The sequence below is a fragment of the Phyllopteryx taeniolatus genome, chromosome 5 (genome assembly GCF_024500385.1).
Source record: "Phyllopteryx taeniolatus isolate TA_2022b chromosome 5, UOR_Ptae_1.2, whole genome shotgun sequence".
In the NCBI taxonomy this organism is placed as follows: Eukaryota; Metazoa; Chordata; class Actinopteri; order Syngnathiformes; family Syngnathidae; genus Phyllopteryx; species Phyllopteryx taeniolatus.
The window spans coordinates 5,433,202-5,452,755 of NC_084506.1; the positions used below are offsets into that span (position 1 = coordinate 5,433,202).

Below are 19,554 nucleotides of genomic sequence, written 5' to 3' on the forward strand. Positions count from 1 at the left end.
AATGTGAATCATCCCCGTGGATCCTTGCTCCTCACACTTTCCGGGCCCCATAAAATGAAACCATACATCTGGAAGTGAGCATAAGAGTGTGTTGTCATGCATGTGCGTGAGCACATGGCGAGCGGTTGGGCTGATTCAACAGGCCCGACCCCGTTCTTCCTCCCCTCCTTTCTTCCTTCCCTCTCCCTCCTCACATCTTAGCTCATTTTGTGTGAGGAACAAGAGGGGACACGTGCAAACAAGGACAAGCGGAGCGACTGGATTCTTCCAATCCTTTTGGATTAGCTCACTTAAGTACACTGAACGACTGACCTGGGAACAGCCGGACAGGTCTAGGTGTAGGAGATTGTGGCACCCTCTTCCCAAGCTCAGGTACTGAAATCCTTCATCTGTCATTTTGTGGCAGTAGGCCAAGCTCAGGTACTGGAGGTTGATGCAGTGGCTGTTGGATGAAAAATGTAGAGACCAAGGACAAATAAAATTACAGAACTATCAACATCAGTTGGGGTCTCTAATCAAAACAACATGGCAATGAAATAAGTTAGCAACAACAATAATATAGTCACGAAAGGCATTTTTTTATTTTTTTTTTATTTTAACTTTTAAATAATTTGTGAAGCAGAATGTGACTGTGAAAGGATATTCTTGAGTTTGCTTTCGTATAGTGTATTTTGTACAAACTTTTTCACAAACAATTTCATTGTATCTGCCTCTGTACAATGACAATACAGTGAACCCACATATTCCATTTCCTTCCCCAATAGGTGAAAATCTGTGATATAGAGAGACCACATAATTTTTTATTTTTTTATTTTGATAGTTTTACCCCTCCCACATGCTTAAAAACACATTCAAACACGCTTTTTAAACTCATTGTAAACATATTGGATCACAAAAACAAACAAAATTACGAGCATAAAACGTATAGAAAACGTTGTACGCATTGTAGTGTATGTGCCTGTTGTGTGTCGTGTGACATTGGCGAGTCTGCGTATGACTGTCTGGACGTGAGCTGTGGCCAACAGCAGTTAGCCTAATAGCACAGATGCCCAAGTCATATTTGAAAATTAAAAATTAAAAAAAAGAAGAAAAAAAATCTTATTTTCAGCACACAGTCTATTTTTTAAATCAATTTTGTTACAGTAAGTTAAAAATGATTTAAGCAATTATGCTGTTAGGCTAACTGTATGTGTTTTATGATCAACCAGCGTTCAGTAAATGGTTAAAAAGTGCCTTTGCCTACATGCTAGGGATTAAAGTAAATACACTGTAAAAACCCATAAAAAACGACCGCATAAAATAGAGATGAACCATGACATAGTGGGGAAAGACTGAATGCTTTGTATTCCATTCTACACACTTTTGTTTGTTGTACTTCCACAAACTACAGCAGATTAACACTCCTATTAAATGATTAATTGCCAAGTGCCAAGTCACACATTTTACAATCAGAAAATCTCATGGCCCAACACCAAACAAAAATGTGACAAAAAGTATATACTGAAAAAAAATGATGATTTTTGTCTCAATTTGCTCACAAATGTACTTACCCACTGTGAAATCTGGGCCTGTTCACTTGAACACAAAGCTAATATTCTGTTGTATGAATGGAAAAAGGTGGATACAAGGGTTATGTCTACCTTCTGCCATTTAGTGAAAGCGCATTTATTTGTTTTTCCTGACAGAGACAGAGACCAGACAGAGATCAATAATAACAATGTTATTTGTAGTAAATAATTTGTGGTTCAAAAGTGATGTTTTTGGTGAAACCTAACAAAACTCATATTCAACTACTGATTAGTAAAAAATTTAAATAGCTATAAACAAACTTTTTTTCTGGTGAAAGAAGCATTTACTCTTTCTTTTGCTTATATTGTCACGGAACATAATATTCCGTGCAAAAGATCAGTGGAAATGCTCTAAAACGGCTGACAACATGAGGAACTCTGCTTCGAAAAGTTGATTGCTATTGAATGATTTCCTCTTTTACGCCCTATGATCACTACATTAATATGCATAGCAATTGGGAATCATTTGATTAATGGCTCAATCAGGCGTTTGGCTCCTAGACCCATAATACTTTGTCTTCCTGAGACAATTCTACGCGTCCAACTTTGTGGTAGCAAGTTTGGGAAAGGCCCTTATTCTGTTCCAGCCTGACTGATTTACAGCTAGAATATTCGCATCGCATAAATCCATCCACAATGGCAATTATGCCTTTTTTTTTTTTTTTTTTTCTGTGTGTGTGTGTTTACGTCGCAAGCGTCACATCTGTTCCTCTCCTTCTCAAAGTTGACACTGGCAGCGAGCGAGCTGTTCGCACACGTGAAAAGGGCTCTATGTCGGAAAACAAGTATGCGAATGAGTGAGTAATTCTGGGAAGTGGAGGGCGAGTCTCCAGCGAGAAAAGGATTAGTGCGCTAACAAGGGGTGGTTTACCTGGCCAGCTCTCTGAGGGTGGCGTCTGTCAAGAGGGTGCTGGAAAGGTTCAGGTAGAGCAAGGAGTTACAGCCCCCCACGATTGACTCGATCATGGCATCCTGTCAAAGCACACACACCACCACGTCAGTCGCATTTCATATGTAAGTGGGTCTGCCGGAGAGCTGTGGCTAAAGCTTTCCACAATATTTTCTTGACATGTGTTTAAAACGAGCCATAAAAATGATGAGAACCAAATGCAGTGTCAATTATGTAACTGATGGGCAGATGATAAGGGTTCCAACACAGAACATATTAGGTAAGAGTGATTTCCAGCTACTGTGCAGGGAGGTGGATGAGGAAAGTATCCCATTTCACTTAATTGGTTCAAATACAGTGCTACCTTGAGATACGAGTGAGCCGACTTGCGAGTTTTTCGAGACACGAGTGCTGTATGGTGGCAGGTACCTCAACTCACTTCACGTCTTTCTGTCTCATACTGCCTCCTAGTGGCCAAGGCGCACATACCAGAACGAGCAGCGAAGTTAGAGTAATGGTGGCAAAATTTAAATGTAATTATTTTCAATTCTATTAAAATTATGTAATGACTGAAAGATTGCTGTTATTGTCATTAAAAACACAGTACAAAAATGTTTTGTTTTCTTTTTAGGGAGGCTGGAAGGGATTAATGGCATTTCCACTCTTTTCAACGGGGAAAGATGATTTGAGATATGAGTCTTTTTGCGTTCCGAGCGTGGTCCAGGAATGAATTAAATTTGTGTATCAAGGGCCCACTCCATTATAGTTACCCTGATCCCATCACATGATCGGAAATCTGGACCAATCACATAATTTTAGGATGATCGGCACTAGATCTGATTTTTTTTCATAATTTCTTAAAGGCCCCCTTCCATCGATAATTTATCCTTTTATCCTTATGTCCTTTTATCAGGTTTGCAAGATAATTTGGGTTGGAAATTCCCACAATGTTCGTTTTCAAGCTATTCTAGTTTGTCTTTTTTTATGCCTGGTAGTTGAAACGGTCATATTTGTCATTAGTATGCGACGTGAATAATCTTTGCTCTGATTGGATCATTCGTCTTCTCCAATTTAAATATGGAAAACAGCTTGGCTCTGATTGGTCCATATCATTTGTTAGCATCTAGAAGCTCGGGGCTGCCAAGCATTTATTGTGACGTCGTGTCCTTCGATGTCTTACTATCATTGTGAAGCCCAATTCACCAAGCGTTGGATTGTTGGCCCACGAATAGGGAACGTGATCTGAAAGGGGACGCGGGTGAAAATCAAAAGAGAGGGGGATATTTTGAGGTTAGGCTCATCATCCGCTCGAAATTCATTTGAATTGAACCTGCCGCGACGATCATCGCTGGCGACAATGAATGCAAGCTTTGATATTTTATCCACTTACATTAAGAATTCTAAATATAGTTAATTATTGTTGTGTTGCCGTTGTGCTGAGTTGAGTGGGTGGGTACCAACCACGAAGTAGGCAGGTACTCGAATTTTAATTGACAAAGCTACATCGCAACGACAGCGATGTCAAATCCGTCCGTTTTGCAAGCCTCATGAAATGTATTGCTTTCTACATTCAATCAACAAATCGAACAGATGTCAAACTTAGACCATGTCACAGACTCATTTTGACCTATAAATCAATAGAAAGAAATTGATTTTGATGCCAGGCGACATTTAACTTTTAAAGGTCATCAAGCGACAACATAGTCCTGAGGTACAAAGATACTTCCAAATGAAACCACGATAGCTTAGTAATATCTTAGTTTTATATTACACAATGTAATGTTTCAAATCCATGTGGTGGAGAGAAAAAGAAAAACACATCCACAAAATTGCTGGGATTCCACAAAAATGCTTGTAATTTTTTCAAGCTGCAACTTATTAAGCCTGGTTGTACAGGATGTATTTGTTCATACATGAGCAAAAAAGGAAACTACATATTCCCTCGGGTGAGCTGAGTCACAAAAGAAAAGAGGAGCTACAGTGGCCAATAGCAGCAACAGGCAGTAAGAGCATAAGACGTTATCTGAATGTCTTTTACAACAACAGTTGGCCTGCTGTAACTATTGCATAGCGTAAACATGAAGCTGGTGTCTCAGGACAGGGATAACGTTAATAATGTATTGTCAAGGTATCCGATCGGGACTCAGTATCGGCAGATACTCAAACTCAAATGACTCTGACTCGGGTGCAAAAAAATGTGATAGGGACATCCCTCGCGATTATTATTCTTTTTTTTCTTATAACATATCTTTGTTCATCTAGCTATGCCAGCAACATATAGTGACAGCCAGCCATTAAATGCCCTTTCACAGAAGGTACAATTAACAGCTGTTGCTGTTTATACAACCGAATAATAGCTTTGTGTTCAACTAAAAAGACAGATTTCACACTGAGTGTGACTCAAAATGAAAACAGGTTTGACACCCCTGCTATAATTCACAAAACCAGGGAGAGCATGAGCCATGTTCTACTTACTCACCGTGATATTAAAACACTCGGACACGTTGAGCTCTTGGAGATTTCTGCATTCGCCTGGAATAGAGACAGCAGAAAAGGTTGTAAAAAAAAGAAAAAGGGCAACACGTTCCAATACTTTTGTCAATTCTAATATTTGCCCTATAAAATTGTATTCATTGATTCCCTAATCTATTCTCTTAATTTCGGAGTATTTATCTTTGCTGCACTGCTTCCGATACATGTAAACGAAGGTTCGATTTTTTTTGTCCAATCAGATTTCCGTTTCTATGTTGCCATTCAATTGAATCTGGCCAGTCTTCAGAATCAGTAGCCTAGCCGATGTAACATTATATACATATTTTTTAAACAATCAGTTTTCAAATTTGTCCTTGCAGATGACGATGAAAACTTGTTACAACTAAGCTCGACTAGCAAAACACATCTCTAGCAATCTGCACACATGAATACATTTAATAATCACCATCTCTGGTGAGTATGATGTATTTTATGCATTTTTAATATTTTTGTCATGTTATTATATATTGATTGTGAACTGCTCCATGCTGTTACATTGCATTCTTGTCTAGCATTGATGGTGTCTATAAATGCAAAGTTCAACATGCGGTGTTGCCACTTAACAACGGTCGAAGTTGTACTACACCAAAGTGTGGAAATACTGATAGAAGGCTATAAATACACATTTGGATGTTCCTTGTGTGTTACGCAACACGCTGCTGCATTACACTCCTTCCACAGCTGTAGTCCATCAACAGTTACAACAGCTAACCTCTGACCCATTTCGAATCCTCATTACTATAACTAAAACAACTCTGCTCGACTCCACAGCCCTTCTGAGAGAAAAGAGAGAAAGAAAGAGAGAAAAACGCTGCAGGTTCCAGCATGCGCGTGACCTCCTCTTTCGTCGTGTTCTCCCTGCTTCTGCTCCTGCTTCTGCCGCCGATCGTCGAGATGAAACGAGCGGGCAAAGGCAGAGGCCTCAGAAGAGCAAGACAAAAGCTCGCCCGAGACAGGTGGGCACTTGGCACCATTCATTGGATACTCTGAAATATCCTAAGGTCCGATGTGAGTGTGAATGCGAGTGTGAGTGGTTGCTGTGCCCTCCGATTGGCCAGACACCTAAGTCAGCTGGGATATGCTCCATGGCGTTACATAAGAGAATTGTTTGATGTTGTCAGCAACAAGAATGATTCATGACAATTGTGTTGCAGCAGAATCACATGAGGCCAATGCTATAAAAATTTGACGGTACTCTGCAAACCCCATATTGGTTTTTAAAAGTGTAAGACAGAATTCGGCCAAGTAGGTTGAGGTAGATAATTGTTTGTTCTTTTTAACCATACTATCAATGCAAAATTCTGCTTAAAATAATCAAGAAAAATGGCACCCAAATTTGGAAAATATCACTTAATTTAGGCAAAATTATCTAACAATAGAACAGGAAAATTGGACTTGGCAAGATTTTTTTAAAAACAAATAAACAGAGCTATTGTAAAGAAAAGAAACACTGATGCCTTAAATGAAAAAGTAATGAAATCCATAAAAAGTTACTTAAATGAAGCAGTTATCTTTCAATACAACAAGTAAACATAGCTTGTGTAAAAATGATGTCTTAAAACTAATGTATTTATACTACCTCACATACAGATTTATCGTATTTGTTATTTTAAGATAAGCTTACTAATAACCAGTAATAAAATCCCAATAACAAGTTATAATACCGTATTAAGGTTTTTAAGGGGGGAAAATGCTTGAAAAAAGTGAAATGCTCTTACACATAAACTGCCTGGTAAGAAGAAATATCTCGGCAGACAAGGAACAAGCATATTTTGACTTGAGTTAAGATATTTAATGTTAGATTTTCAAATTTTTGCAGTAAATTGTGTTATTGCAGATGATATTTCTTGTCCAAGTAAGATAAGGCCACGTTTTTGAATCGTTTCCAATCCAAGAGGCTGTTGGTCGTGTTGTGCTTCTAATAGCTAACGTTAGCTAATGTTCATGCAGTTAGCGCAGGCTCAACTTGCAGTCAATGATGCTACCAGTCGAGGAGTGTTGCCTTTCATTTGTTTGGATCTCAAGCATATTTTATACTGAAAAAAAGCAACATCTGCTGACTTTGTTGCACATTCTGGCACAATTCCTACATTAGTCTTAAGTGATTTTTAAAATGAGTACGAATAACGATAGGCGAAAGCCAAAGAGGTCAGTTTTCCGCAACTACATGAAAACATCGAAGAATTTTGGAGTTTTCACCCAGTTTTCCGAAAGCTCAGTACAAAAACATGTTTGCGTGTGGACGAAAAGTCAAAACCCACAGATATTTGGAATATGAATATGAACAGTTCAGCTTTAATTTCCAGGTACTTGCATCTGCATCGGCTACACACCTTTGAAGAAAGCTAGTGTTTGTGGAGTGCCTGACTGATTTTCCCGTTTCTCTTAGCTTCACAATTGCTTGTTTTGCCACCCATACACAGCTCTCTGGTTTGCATGTTGGTTACTCATCTAAGGAAATGTAGTCTTGACAGGCTAAACCCAATCTGAAACTGATAAATGGTGGCTTTCAAACAAATACCAAATCCTTGCCGCTCACAATGTGGTCAATCCACTTTCCTTAATGAATTTCTTCCTTTTGTGTTGGAAACCCTCAGGGTGAGAGGTGTCGGCCGTCACAGCAGATCCGACCCCCCAAGACCAGCCAACTGCTCTGAATGGTTAGAGTCCGGGCGTGTCTTTGCAGACTGTCAAGACTGCCGCCTCATCTCCATTCCCAGGCCGCAGACCTGGTCCAGAGCACCCAAGTACCTCCTCTTAGCACGTAATAGGATCAAGATCCTCCGTGACGAAGCCTTCGCCGGTTACGGGAGTCTAACCAGTCTGGACTTGCAGCAGAATCACATCTCGTTGGTGGAGGAGGGGGCCTTCGAGGGTTTGACTCGGCTCACAACCCTGCTGCTCCAGCACAACCGCCTGACTTCGCTGAACGAGGAAGCCCTCATCCCCATGCCCAACCTCCGCTACCTGCGCCTCTATGACAATCCTTTGAATTGTCACTGTGACATGGACAGTCTCGTACAAACCCTTCAGGTCCCGAGTAACCGTAATCTGGGAAATCATGCCAGGTGAGGTTTCCCAAAGAAGGTATTTTGGTTTGGACGTAACGAAGAAAAAATACTTTGTTACTGTACTTAGGTGGATTATTCAGGTATCTGTACTATACTTGACTGTTTACTTTGCTGGCCACTTTTTAATTTTACTCCTTACACTTGAGAAACAGATCTTTACATTCCACTCCTTACTTTGTCAAAATGGGCTCGTTACTTTTTTCATCCTCCGCGGATGACAACACGATGTAAAAAAAGGATGTGAACAAGGAGAGTTGAGCTATAGATCGAATGATTATTTGAGCTCTTAGGGACTTATAAGGCGTAAAAAAAAGGGACAGCACTTAAAAGGGAAGAACCAGAGAGCATTACAAGTGAAGACGCAACAAATTCGAAGATATTCCCCATCCATGGCGTTACATAAGAGAATTGTTTGATGTTGTCAGCAACAAAAATGATTCATGACAATTGTGTTGTCTTGTGCCAGCCTAAAAACCAGTCCCTGTCCAATCTGAAAAATACACAAGTCCATTGGATAAAAAGTCTACACACCCCTGTTCAATGCCAGGTTTTTGTGATATTAAAAAGGGAGATCACGATAAATACATTCAAAACTGTTTCTACCATTAGTGTGCCCTATGACATATACTACTCCAATGGGGAAAACAATTCCCAAACGTGTGGGAAAATGTGTTATGGTCTGATGGAATTAAGGTTTAACATGTTGGCCATAATTCCAAAACAACACTGCTCATCACCAAAAGAACACCATTGCTACAGTCAAGTACAGCGGTGGCAGATTCATGCTTTCTTCATCTGGAACTGTGGGGCCTTAGAAAAGATGGAGTGAATTCAACACGTATTATACAGTTCCAAATAGCAGCACAATAGCACAAAACCTTCTGGCTTCTGCTAGGAAAAAAATAAAAAGTCAGAAAAAAAAACCTGCTCGGAGATCAAAAATGTATTTGTGGTTAGTCAGAGGTACTTGAAATGGTGGCAGATGTGTGCTTACTCCCATTTAAGTTTGACTGTCTGGTTAATGCTGAAGAAGGCCACGTCTAAGTTATAAGACGGTGTGCACGCTTGTGCAACCACATTTTTTCTGTTCTTTATTTTTACTTCTAGAAAGGATTATTTTTTTTTATTTAATTGAGTTTTACAGGTTGTATGACACATTAGAGCTGGAAAACGTTTCGGAACTGTTGATTTTGGTTTGAACAGGCGTCGGTAGACTTTTTATATTCACTCTAAGGATGTATTTTTTCAGCTGTTATCAGTTGTTAGCATTTTTTTGTTAGTCAGTACACAACATTAGTAAAAGCTATGGGTAGGTGTTTTGATAGCATACAAGCCCGAGCCAACGCTAGGTTTTTAGGTTTTTAAAATGGGAAATACAAGTGAAAGTAAAAATGAATTTGTACTTTTGTACTTAAGTACATTTCAGTCTGTACTTTGTTACTTTTATATAAAGTAGATGAATTAGTCCTACTTTTACCAGTTCTTTTTCACACAAGTATCTGTACTTCTACTTAGAGTAGAGTACAAGTACTTTTGCCAGATCTGAGAACAAGACACGAACAAGACATAACTTTTTGCTGTGGTTGTCTTTGAAGGTGTGCAGAGCCTCTTTGGCTGAAAGGCAAGAAGTTGAAACGGATTGACCCCGAGCTGCTCTGCAAGAAGTTCAACCCGAAGGAAAAGCCACAGGGTGACCAGACTGACCCCAAAGATCCCGTGGAGCCCATTCCCTTCCAAAACAAACCAGATGCCATTACATCCTGCCACACTTATTACTTCCCTCATGTACGCGTGGACTGCAGTAACCGAGGCAAGTCTTTCATCTACATGGGATTCCGTTGATCATTGCGATGAACGGGCACCTCCTAATTTCCTACATAATGAAAAGCATTTATCACAGACGGGCTCTATGATTGGATACTGATGCAGGACTGGAATGATTTCACTTATTATCCTCAAAGAATTCCCAGAGAAGGTAAATAATATAGTAGAACATCTAAAGTGGGGTACACGCATACCAACAATTGGGACAAATTTGAGCATTTTCCCTCCTTCGTGATAAAAGTTGGCAAAGGTCCGATTGACGGATGTCTCTAAATCCGTATTTCCCAACATTTATTGAACCAAGGCACATATTTTATATTAGAAAAACCTCCCGGCACACTACCAAACAAAAATGTCATAAGAAGTACAGTATATCGTGTTTCCTGCAGTAATGATGCTTTTGTCTCAATTTACTCACAAATTTACTTAGTGTGTGCATGCCATGACATATTTTGTTGTATGAATGGCAAAAGGCTGATAACATGTTAATTATGTACCTCGTGCCATCCAGTCCAAGAGCATTTAATTGTTCTGTGACTGTCACTATATGTCGCTGGCATAGATAGTTGAACAAAGTTTGTGCCGATTAAGTGAAATCAGATAGGTTCCTGCGACATATCGGCAATGCTAAATTGTCAAGCTTTTTTGCCTTTGCTGTCTAATTTGGGTGAAGCACGGCGTCAAATTTTTGTGATCATTTAGAAGGTTAGCCATGAAAACGGGGCAGCAAGTGCATATTCATCCATGCTCGCCGCTTTAAATTTACTTTTATTTAGTTGTATTATAGGCTGTTCCCTTAGTTTTAACACTTCCATGGCAGTTAAAAAGTTTTCACGATGGAAACAGTTTGATCCTGGAAGGAATTACAGTGGAACCTTGACTTATGAATTTAATTTGTTTTGTGACTTAATAACTCAATGTACTCATGTCTAGAATTGTGAGTACGATGCAGGATGCCAGGAGGATGTTGTGGCGTTCGCTGCCGCCATGTAGAACCGGTGTATCTGAAGCTTGCCTGTAACTCAAATTTTATTTTTTGAGCAAATGAATTAGGAAATCTTCCTCACACGTGTCCACCTGTCTTGACCTGAAGGTCTAACCGAGGTGCCTGCCGGTATTCCCGAGGACGCTGTCCAACTAGATCTCTCCCACAATTCCATCCGACATCTCAAGGGCAAGAGTTTCCAAGGTGCAAAAAGTCTGAAAACGCTGAACCTCAGCCACAACAACATGGAGCGCATTGACACAGGTATTCAGTATACACACACAATAAGTTAGGAAGATTGGGCTTTGGGGTGAATGTTCAGGATGAACCTAAAATGTACTATAAACTGGACAGGTGAACTTAATTTGACATTCTGATCTGATTACTCCTTTAAAAAGTTACTTCACTGATTACTTGATTTTAAAAGTAACTAAATTAGATTACAAGTTACTTTATTAGTTCCATTCAGTAGCTGCATAATGCATATTAACCAGGATACATGTTATCAGACACAACTTAAAGGTGGACACAATAACACAATATGATCCCTACTTACGGACACAAATCATAGCACTCGCTAAGCTAACGTTGCAACCACCTCAGCACAGCATGCTAACTTAGCACATAATAGGTAGGTACGAAACAGACTTCATTTTGGCAATTAAACAATTGTACACACGGTGGACACAAACTCCAGGAGAAGATAATGCTCCGGTAATATATGAAATACTGCTAGCACCGTCATTTAAATAACTGTGTCACTCTTGACGTCTCACTTTCCCCCTCGCTCTACCGTGATGTCCTTCGAGCTATGGAAGACTCACAAAAAATAGCACCTGCAACATTCACCTGCTAAAAAAACCAAACAAATGATTCTTTTCTAAAAAGTAAATGACGTTAATTGTTATTGTTTACTTGTTTGTGTTGCCCTATAGTATTACAATGCGTGTATAACTTGGCGGTGCTGTGAGGTTGTATTTGTGTTGCATGTATATTTTATTTTTGTTTGACTCTGACAGAAGGTTGTGTTTGGTGGAGTGACCTCCTGGTCACTTCCATTGTGTTACTAACCGGCTCCAACTACCGGTGACAAATTCCTTGTGTGTTTTTTTGGGACATACTTGGCAAATAAAGATGAGTCTGATTCTGATTCTAAATAACTGCTTGAAATTAGACCCGAAAGCCAAATATCCCTAACTTTTTGTGACTAGTGTATGTTTTAAGTGTGTTACTTCAGCTACAGAGTAAAAGCAGCACAATTTCTCAGCATGTGCTTGATACAGGATGACAGGGGAAAAAAAGAGGCTTTTTTTGTTTTTCCTGGAGCAGCCAAGAGTTTGGGGGGAAAGTTGTTTTCTGCTGGGAACCTCTGTTTCTCATTTTCCCCCTTTTAGAGACCATTAGCTACCTCTAAAACTATGAAGGAGCTGAATTGGATTACAAAATAACACTGTGCACAAGCTTCCACTCTAGCAGGCTCAGTTTGACTGACCGGGTGCTTACTGGTCATGGTAACTGGTTGTGACGGGTAAACAAACATGCTCTTGTGCACTTTTCCAGCTTCCTTGTTTGGGCTCCTACACCTCCGCGAGTTGGACCTGTCAGACAACAGCCTGCATTTTGTCCAGTATGGGGTTCTTGAAGACCTCTACTTTCTGTCCAAGCTGAAGCTGGGGGGAAACCCCTGGGTGTGTGACTACAGGTGGGGCTTAACGCTTTTGTGGGAAATAATTTTTTTCCCCCAACCATACAGCTCTGTGGGCTTCCTGTTAGTTACACCTTTCACTAGTATACATGTAGTTTTCACAGACAAAACCCAAATTCAACATAATTTGGAAAGTTAAATTTTTTTTAGGTGAGCTAAACTATTGTAATCCATCAATTTTCTATCGCGCTAGTCCTCATTTGGGTTGCGGATGAGTTAGAGCCTATCCCAGATGACTTTGAGCGAGAGCAGGGCACATGCAGAAAAAACAAGGATTTACACACATGGAAAACTCGGAAATACAATTTATGTTTTGGGAATAAATATGGCTGTAAACTGGAGTATAGGTAAAAAAAAAAAATCAAACTCAACACTGCAAGGTAGAAGTGCCAATGTTCCTTCTCATCTGTTTTCTGTACTGCCTATCCAGTAAAGGGCCCTGAGAAGGAAAGCCTTTCCAAGATAACATTTTAGGCAAAAGGAGAGCTATACCATAGACTGGTCTCCAGCACCAGCGCCAGCAAGGCACAAAAAATAAAAAACATTCACACTCACAATAACACCTATAGACAATTTAGTCTTGAATGAACCTAACATGCATGTTTTCGGAATGTGGAAGGAAATCAGAGAACCCAGAGAAAACCCACGTAAGCACAGGGAGAACATGCAAATGCCGCCTTTTCCCTCCAGGTTAAAATTTTTTTTAAATATTGTTTCTGTCCCAGAAACGAGCAAAAAAATTAACCTTGCTGTCAATGGAGGAGTTGAACGACTTTCCATGTAAAGTAACATGAAAGTGGGTTTTAAAAAGGCCCAAGCTTAAAAAAATAAACAGTCCTGAATGTCTAGTCTCAGTTTTAGATTTGGCATTTGGGACCTGGGCCTTAAGTAGGGACTTAGGGGACTGAATCCACCACTATTACTACTGTAGAAACCATCAATACTATACAAAAACGCAATATAACAGCATGCAACTGCACCACATACATCATTTGGAGCACTTCAGAATAAATGTTTATCGAATAGCACGACAAAAACAGTTTGACGTGTTTTGCGCGTCAAACTTCGCTTGCTCTGATCAACCGGAGGACGGAAATAAGATGACGTTATTGTGAGCCAGCTAATTGGCCCTCTGCTGTTACATCAACCAGCACTACTAATTTTGAAGGCCCTTGGTAAATTAGATTGACAAAGACAGAAGCTATATTACACTAGTAAGGAAACTTTGGCATACTAGTAGGATGTTACAAGTGAGGTACAACTGTGCGCCAGTTGCTTGGTACTAGCACTCGTAAACATTATGAGATTTTACGAGTTAAAATCCAGCAGTTCACTTCTTTGCTCGTCAAAGTTGGATGGAACAAGTTTTGCTCTGACCAACAAATCAGAGGATGGTAAGTTGCTGATGTCATCGATGGCCGGTGCTCTGGCCCTGTGAGGACAAATCTGAAATCTGATTGGTTCAAGAAACAAGTTTACATGGCCCAGGGCAGACTGGACTGACATGGCAACACATAGAGGCTGAAATCTGATTGAACAAAAAAATGAAATCTAACATCCACATACACTTAAGAAATGTAACAAAATGAAGATAAGACACTGTTGGGAATAAATAAACACAATTTATCAAGTATTACAATTTAGCAAGAGGTGTAACCAACATGAAAACCAGAGCTTTCTCTCATTCTAATCCCTTGTCTCATAGTCATCTCTTGATGTCAAAACACTCAGAAAAAAAACAGTTAAACTAAGTGCAATTCGCAGCATCCACTACATGGTGTATTGGCTTCGACTGCACCCGGTGGTGAGACACTCCGGCCTGTTGTGTCGCTCGCCCCCCGAATACACGGGCGAGAGCGTGGAGGAATACGTGCGCTCCTACAACCGAGGGTGTCCCAGAGACAGACAGCAGAGTCAGCGAGACCAAACTGAGACGGACGAGCTGCTCTGGAACTCCCTGGAAGAGGTGCAGGGCGAGCCGGAAGAGGAAGTGGAGCCCAGCCACTTGAGACAGCCTCAGAAGTACCAGATTATCAGACTGTCTTGAGGGAAAATGTGCCAAATGGGCTCTGTTTACAACTGTCCCCACTTACTTTCCATATTGTCAAATAGTCTGTATCAGATGAAGAATCTACTTTTGTGGTGTGTAATCCCTCCAAAATATGGGAACGACCTTGAATCTTTAAAAAAGAAATGTTAGCTACACCACTTTGCAAGTTTAATAGGGATCTGTACATTTTCCAGTGGTGTATAACAGTGATCCCCAACCTTTTATCCGCCACAGACCGGTTCATGCTAGTACATACTTGGGAGGGCTGAGGGGCTGGGGCAGGGGCACGTTTGCCGATGGTACCCGGCCCACGGGCCGGTGGTCAGGGACCACTGGTGTGTAATTATTACAAATGTCACAATATTGTTGCTTAGTACACTCCAATGTTGCATTAAAAAAAAAGAAACATTGATTTATTTGGAAAATCTGGTTGATTAACTTCATATTTAGGTTATGCCACGTTAACTTGATATTTAGGTTATTCCACATTAAAGTTTTCAGTTTTAAATTTGAATGTAGCCTCACTTTACTAATCCCCACCATCTTAATTGTCTGAAACCAGCTAACAAGAAAATGTTCTTTCCAGTCAACGGTTAACTGAAATGACAATTTACTGAGATACAACATTGTATAGTACAGCTGTAGTCAAAAATATAATATTAACATTTTTTGAAAGGGAAGATATAATGTAAAATTAGATTTTTAATGGATTGTCTATAAATAGTTGGATTTCTGGAGCGCCTGGCAGTCAATCAAGTGTGAAATTAAAATATTTTGTAATTTGCTGATTTCCCAAAATGTGTTGTATTGCAGAAATTGTTCCGCACTTTCACCTAAGTAAATTAGCCCCACTGTGACATAACAGTGGGGCTAATTTATTTGTATTGAATTTTAATCGGACGGAGTTATGATCATACAACAAAAGCTGCAATACGTTTTGTTGGCTGCACAGAGTAGCATTAGCGAACAGTTAGCTTCTGATAAGTGCCACATACTTGATTGCTTGCTGAAGTTGTTGATGCCGTAGTAGTGCTGTACAAATGGAAAACTCACCAATATGTTTCAAACTGGACCATTCTAAGGAGGTGCAGCCGCGCAGATTCAGGTGGATCACAAATGGACGGAAATTCAGCAAGACATCCTTCATAATCTCGTTTGTTATCCAGCGCTTATCCACTGAGACATTGATCTGAGCAGTTAGGAAGAAATTTATATCACTATTGGGAGTATTTTGCATCTACAAAAAAATTCCATGTGAAGTTTAAATGGGACTGCTACCTGTTGCGAGTCAGAAACCTACATTTTTAAGGAGTTATGGAAAGTTGGCCTTGCATTGTAGAGGTATTTTAAACTTTGGCCTCAACAAACTCAAAGGTATAACAATGGTCAAATTGTGAACAAACAATAATGCTAACAGTTGGTATGCTAACATATACAGAAAACACAAAGACAGATAAATAAGGATTTAACTTTGTGCCCTCTGTTCAGGTACTATTGTATAATAGCATAGCTTAAATGTTAACATGATAAGAATTTTTATGCTAATATTCAGGATGATAGCAATCTGGGTAGAAAATTTGCTTTGGCACATAGATAGGATTTTACATTTTACCTGTGGTTGCCAACAATTTCCAATAAGTATTGATACAATGCTAACATGATAACAATTGTTAAGCTAACACATAGCAAGATACCAACATACTGTAAGTAGAGGAAGTGCTGAGGCAGAGCAATAAGGATTTTACATTGTGCCCCACTTGTCAGGGAAGATTTTGAAAGAGTATTAAATGCTAACATGCTAGTAGTTGTTATGCTAACAGTATTCCACGCATATTGTACAAACCTTACTCCACAAAGTGCCCGAATGGATGAGACTTCTCCAACTGCAGCACACTTCCGAACAGCTCAGCAAGTCTCGTAGTTCCATATATTCGAAGATCTGCGGGCAAAAAAAAACAAAACAAAAAAAACAAAAACAAAAGTAGGAAAGTGGTACCTTGACTAACAACTTTAATTTGTTCCGTGACCAAGCTTGTAACTCAACTTACACGTGTATCAAATAAATTTTGCTCCCCGAGACCCTGAACAGGTCATTTTGAGGATTCCCCATGAAAAAAGGTGAGTGAGGGCCCATTCATTACTGTTTGCAGCATAGAGTACATTTATTGTTGTTCTTTTTTCCCTATTCACTCTGTCTGTCCCTTATATAAAACCTCACTCGATCCGACTGAATTTCCAATAACTCTTATTTATGAAGTAAACAAAGACTAACATGCTGCTCACCTTTTGCCAGAAAATGTGAGGCCAAAAACAAACAAGGCTTTCTTTGTTACTACTTGTTACTGTCAAAAGAAAACCACAAACCAATAAACCTGAGGCCCTGGTAGTTAAGACCTCACACTGTGTGTGTGTGCGTGCATGTGTATTATAAAAATATTAAAATTTGAATTTACAAATAATAATATTAATAAGGGCGGCACGATGGGTTAGAGCGTCTGCCTCACAGTTCTGAGGACTGGGGTTCAATCCCAGGCCCCACCTGTGTGGAGTTTGCATGTTCTCCCCGTGCCTGCGTGGGTTTTCTCCAGGCACTCCGGTTTCCTCCCACATCCCAAAAACATGCGTGGTTGATTAATTGAAGTCTCTAAATTGCCCATAGGTGTGAATGTGAGTGCGAATGGTTGTTTGTTTATGTGTGCCCTGCGATTGGCTGGCAACCAGTTCAGGGTGTACCCCGCCTCGTGCTGGGATAGGCTCCAGCATGCCCGTGACCCTTGTGAGGAGAAGCGGCTCAGAAAATGAATGGATGGATGGTTCTCTGAAGAGCCTGCCCAGTAACCAACCATCAAGTGTGAAGTTACGTAAACAACCAAGTAAAACCTTTGTTATCTGCCTATTTCCCTATTTCGCTAAATGTTATTTTCAGTCATCTGACCACACTGCCTAAAACCCTTTCAAGAGACCATATCAAAACTTTTTTAAAATAGTTTTACCCTTCCCACAGGATTTAAACACATTTAAAAATAGTAAAACACCTAAACATATCAAAACACACTTTTTAAACCATCCATCCATCCATCCATTTTCTGAGCCGCTTCCCCTCACTAGGGTCGCGGGCGTGCTGGAGCCTATCCCAGCTGTCATCGGGCAGGAGGCGGGGTACACCCTGAACTGGTTGCCAGCCAATTGCATATTTGAACTAAAAATTGAAAGATAAACTATGCAGTGTCTGCGTACATTGATGTGCCTTGAAGAGGCGCAGCCTGATGGGGTGGCGTGTGACCTCGGCAAGACTGTATGTGAGTGTCTGAGCGTGAGCTGTGGCCGACAGCAGCTCCTGTGCGAGTGTCCCATGTTTTACTGTTCTCATGATGTTCAATAAATGGCTGAAAAGTGCACTGGCAACTATGGCTCTCTTTTCCCCACATGCCATGGGCGTTACAGTAAGTACAGTCATGCCTTGACTTATGAGTGTACCGACTAATGAGTTTTTATCGCAATGCGAGCTGGGTTTTTTTTTTTGCTTTGACTTGCAAGAAAAATTTTAGATACACGCGCTAAATGATAGTAACTCAACTTCCTTCAGAACAAGCTGCCGTTTGAACAATTATTTAATTCTTTAGGAAGGTCCGCCATCTTAATGCTAACACAATGCAAAACACCATACAGGTCATTAACACCTAACGACCTAATAACGATGTAAGCAATAGATATTTGCACAAAAATGATGCTGCAGCACATGTAGACAGACATAATAATGATACTCACAGGGATATATACTCGTTAGCCTCTGTGAAAAACAACCAATATTGCTACAGCTTACTGAGTCATTTAGTTCTGAAAAGCTGTTTCATTTGAGGCTGTATGTCTATATTATACTGCTCCCTGGTGGCCAAAGTATGCAAACCATAAGGAGCACACTGTGGTGCTGGAACAGATTAATGGCATGTCCATTCATTTCAATGGGGAAATACTGAGATACGAGTGTTTTAAATTGCAAGCATGGTCATAGGAGGAATTAAACTCATAAGTCAAGGCACCACTTTATATTGTAAAAGAACCATAAAAACAATCGCTTTAAAAATATGTGAGGTAATCCGGGCGTGAAAGCTTGACCGCGCTTGCCAGACTCACCATTGGCAGTATATGGGGAAGGGTGAGCAGTGGCTCACTTGCATGAGAAAGAAACCTAAAAATGGGTTAATATCAGTGAGACAAGAAATAGGCTGAGAAAGTTTTAATTGTTGATCCTTGGCGTATTGTGAGGAAAGCCACACCTGGGAACTGTTTTAAATTGTGGGAGAGAAAAAAAAGCAGCCACCAACCTTAAGTGAGATGTGGTTGGGCAAGGCTGAGAGCCAGTCACATCCCTCCCCAATCTGGCTTTGCTGGCGCTCCATCTCCAGTTCATTCTGCAGCCTCTGCAACAACAAACCACGCACATTGGGGCGATTTCATTAGTTTTAATTTATCAGCTTATTGCTTTTCAAATTCAGTAAGAATTTTGTTTTTCACATGAGTTTGGTAGGCGGCACGGTGGGGGCTGGTTAGCACGTCTGCCTCACAGTTCTGAGGACCCGGGTTCAAATCTGGCCCCACCTGTGTGGAGTTTACATGTTCTCCCCGTGCCTGCGTGGGTTTCCTCCCACATCCCAAAAAACCTACCTGGTAGGTTGATCGAAGACTCTAAATTGCCCCTAGGTGTGAATGTGAGTGTGAGTGTGAATGGTTGCTTGCTTATATGTGCCCTGCGGTTGGCTGGCGACCAGTTCAGGGTGTACCCTGCCTCTCGCCCGCAGTTAGCTGGGATAGGCTCCAGTATACCTGCGACCCTAGTGAGGATAAGCGGTGTAGAAAATGGAATGATAAATGAATAGGTTTGCTATTTTTTTTCATTATTATTATTATTTTTTTAAATGCTGAATTTGAG

The 19,554-nt window shown here is 40.3% G+C and overlaps 2 protein-coding genes across 2 annotated transcripts in view; one reads left to right on the forward strand and one right to left on the reverse strand.

Moving 5' to 3' along the window:
* fbxl13 (F-box and leucine-rich repeat protein 13) overlaps window positions 1–19,554 on the reverse strand; it is a 36,807-nt gene that overhangs the window by 9,194 nt on the left and 8,059 nt on the right. Inside the window, exons 7-12 of the mRNA XM_061772797.1 lie at window positions 18,950–19,045; window positions 16,468–16,563; window positions 15,678–15,813; window positions 4,937–4,989; window positions 2,440–2,540; window positions 313–442 (exon numbers count right to left, since the gene is read on the reverse strand). Of these exons, the coding sequence (XP_061628781.1) occupies window positions 313–442; window positions 2,440–2,540; window positions 4,937–4,989; window positions 15,678–15,813; window positions 16,468–16,563; window positions 18,950–19,045 (612 nt within the window). The remainder of the gene's footprint in view (window positions 1–312; window positions 443–2,439; window positions 2,541–4,936; window positions 4,990–15,677; window positions 15,814–16,467; window positions 16,564–18,949; window positions 19,046–19,554) is intronic.
* Window positions 193–15,138, forward strand: LOC133477779 (leucine-rich repeat-containing protein 17-like). Its single transcript, XM_061772918.1, has 7 exons — window positions 193–372; window positions 5,761–5,945; window positions 7,587–8,057; window positions 9,656–9,870; window positions 10,978–11,133; window positions 12,430–12,571; window positions 14,339–15,138. Exons 2-7 carry the CDS (start codon window positions 5,815–5,817, stop codon window positions 14,619–14,621), a joined length of 1,398 nt encoding a protein of 465 aa, XP_061628902.1. The 5' UTR covers window positions 193–372; window positions 5,761–5,814; the 3' UTR covers window positions 14,622–15,138.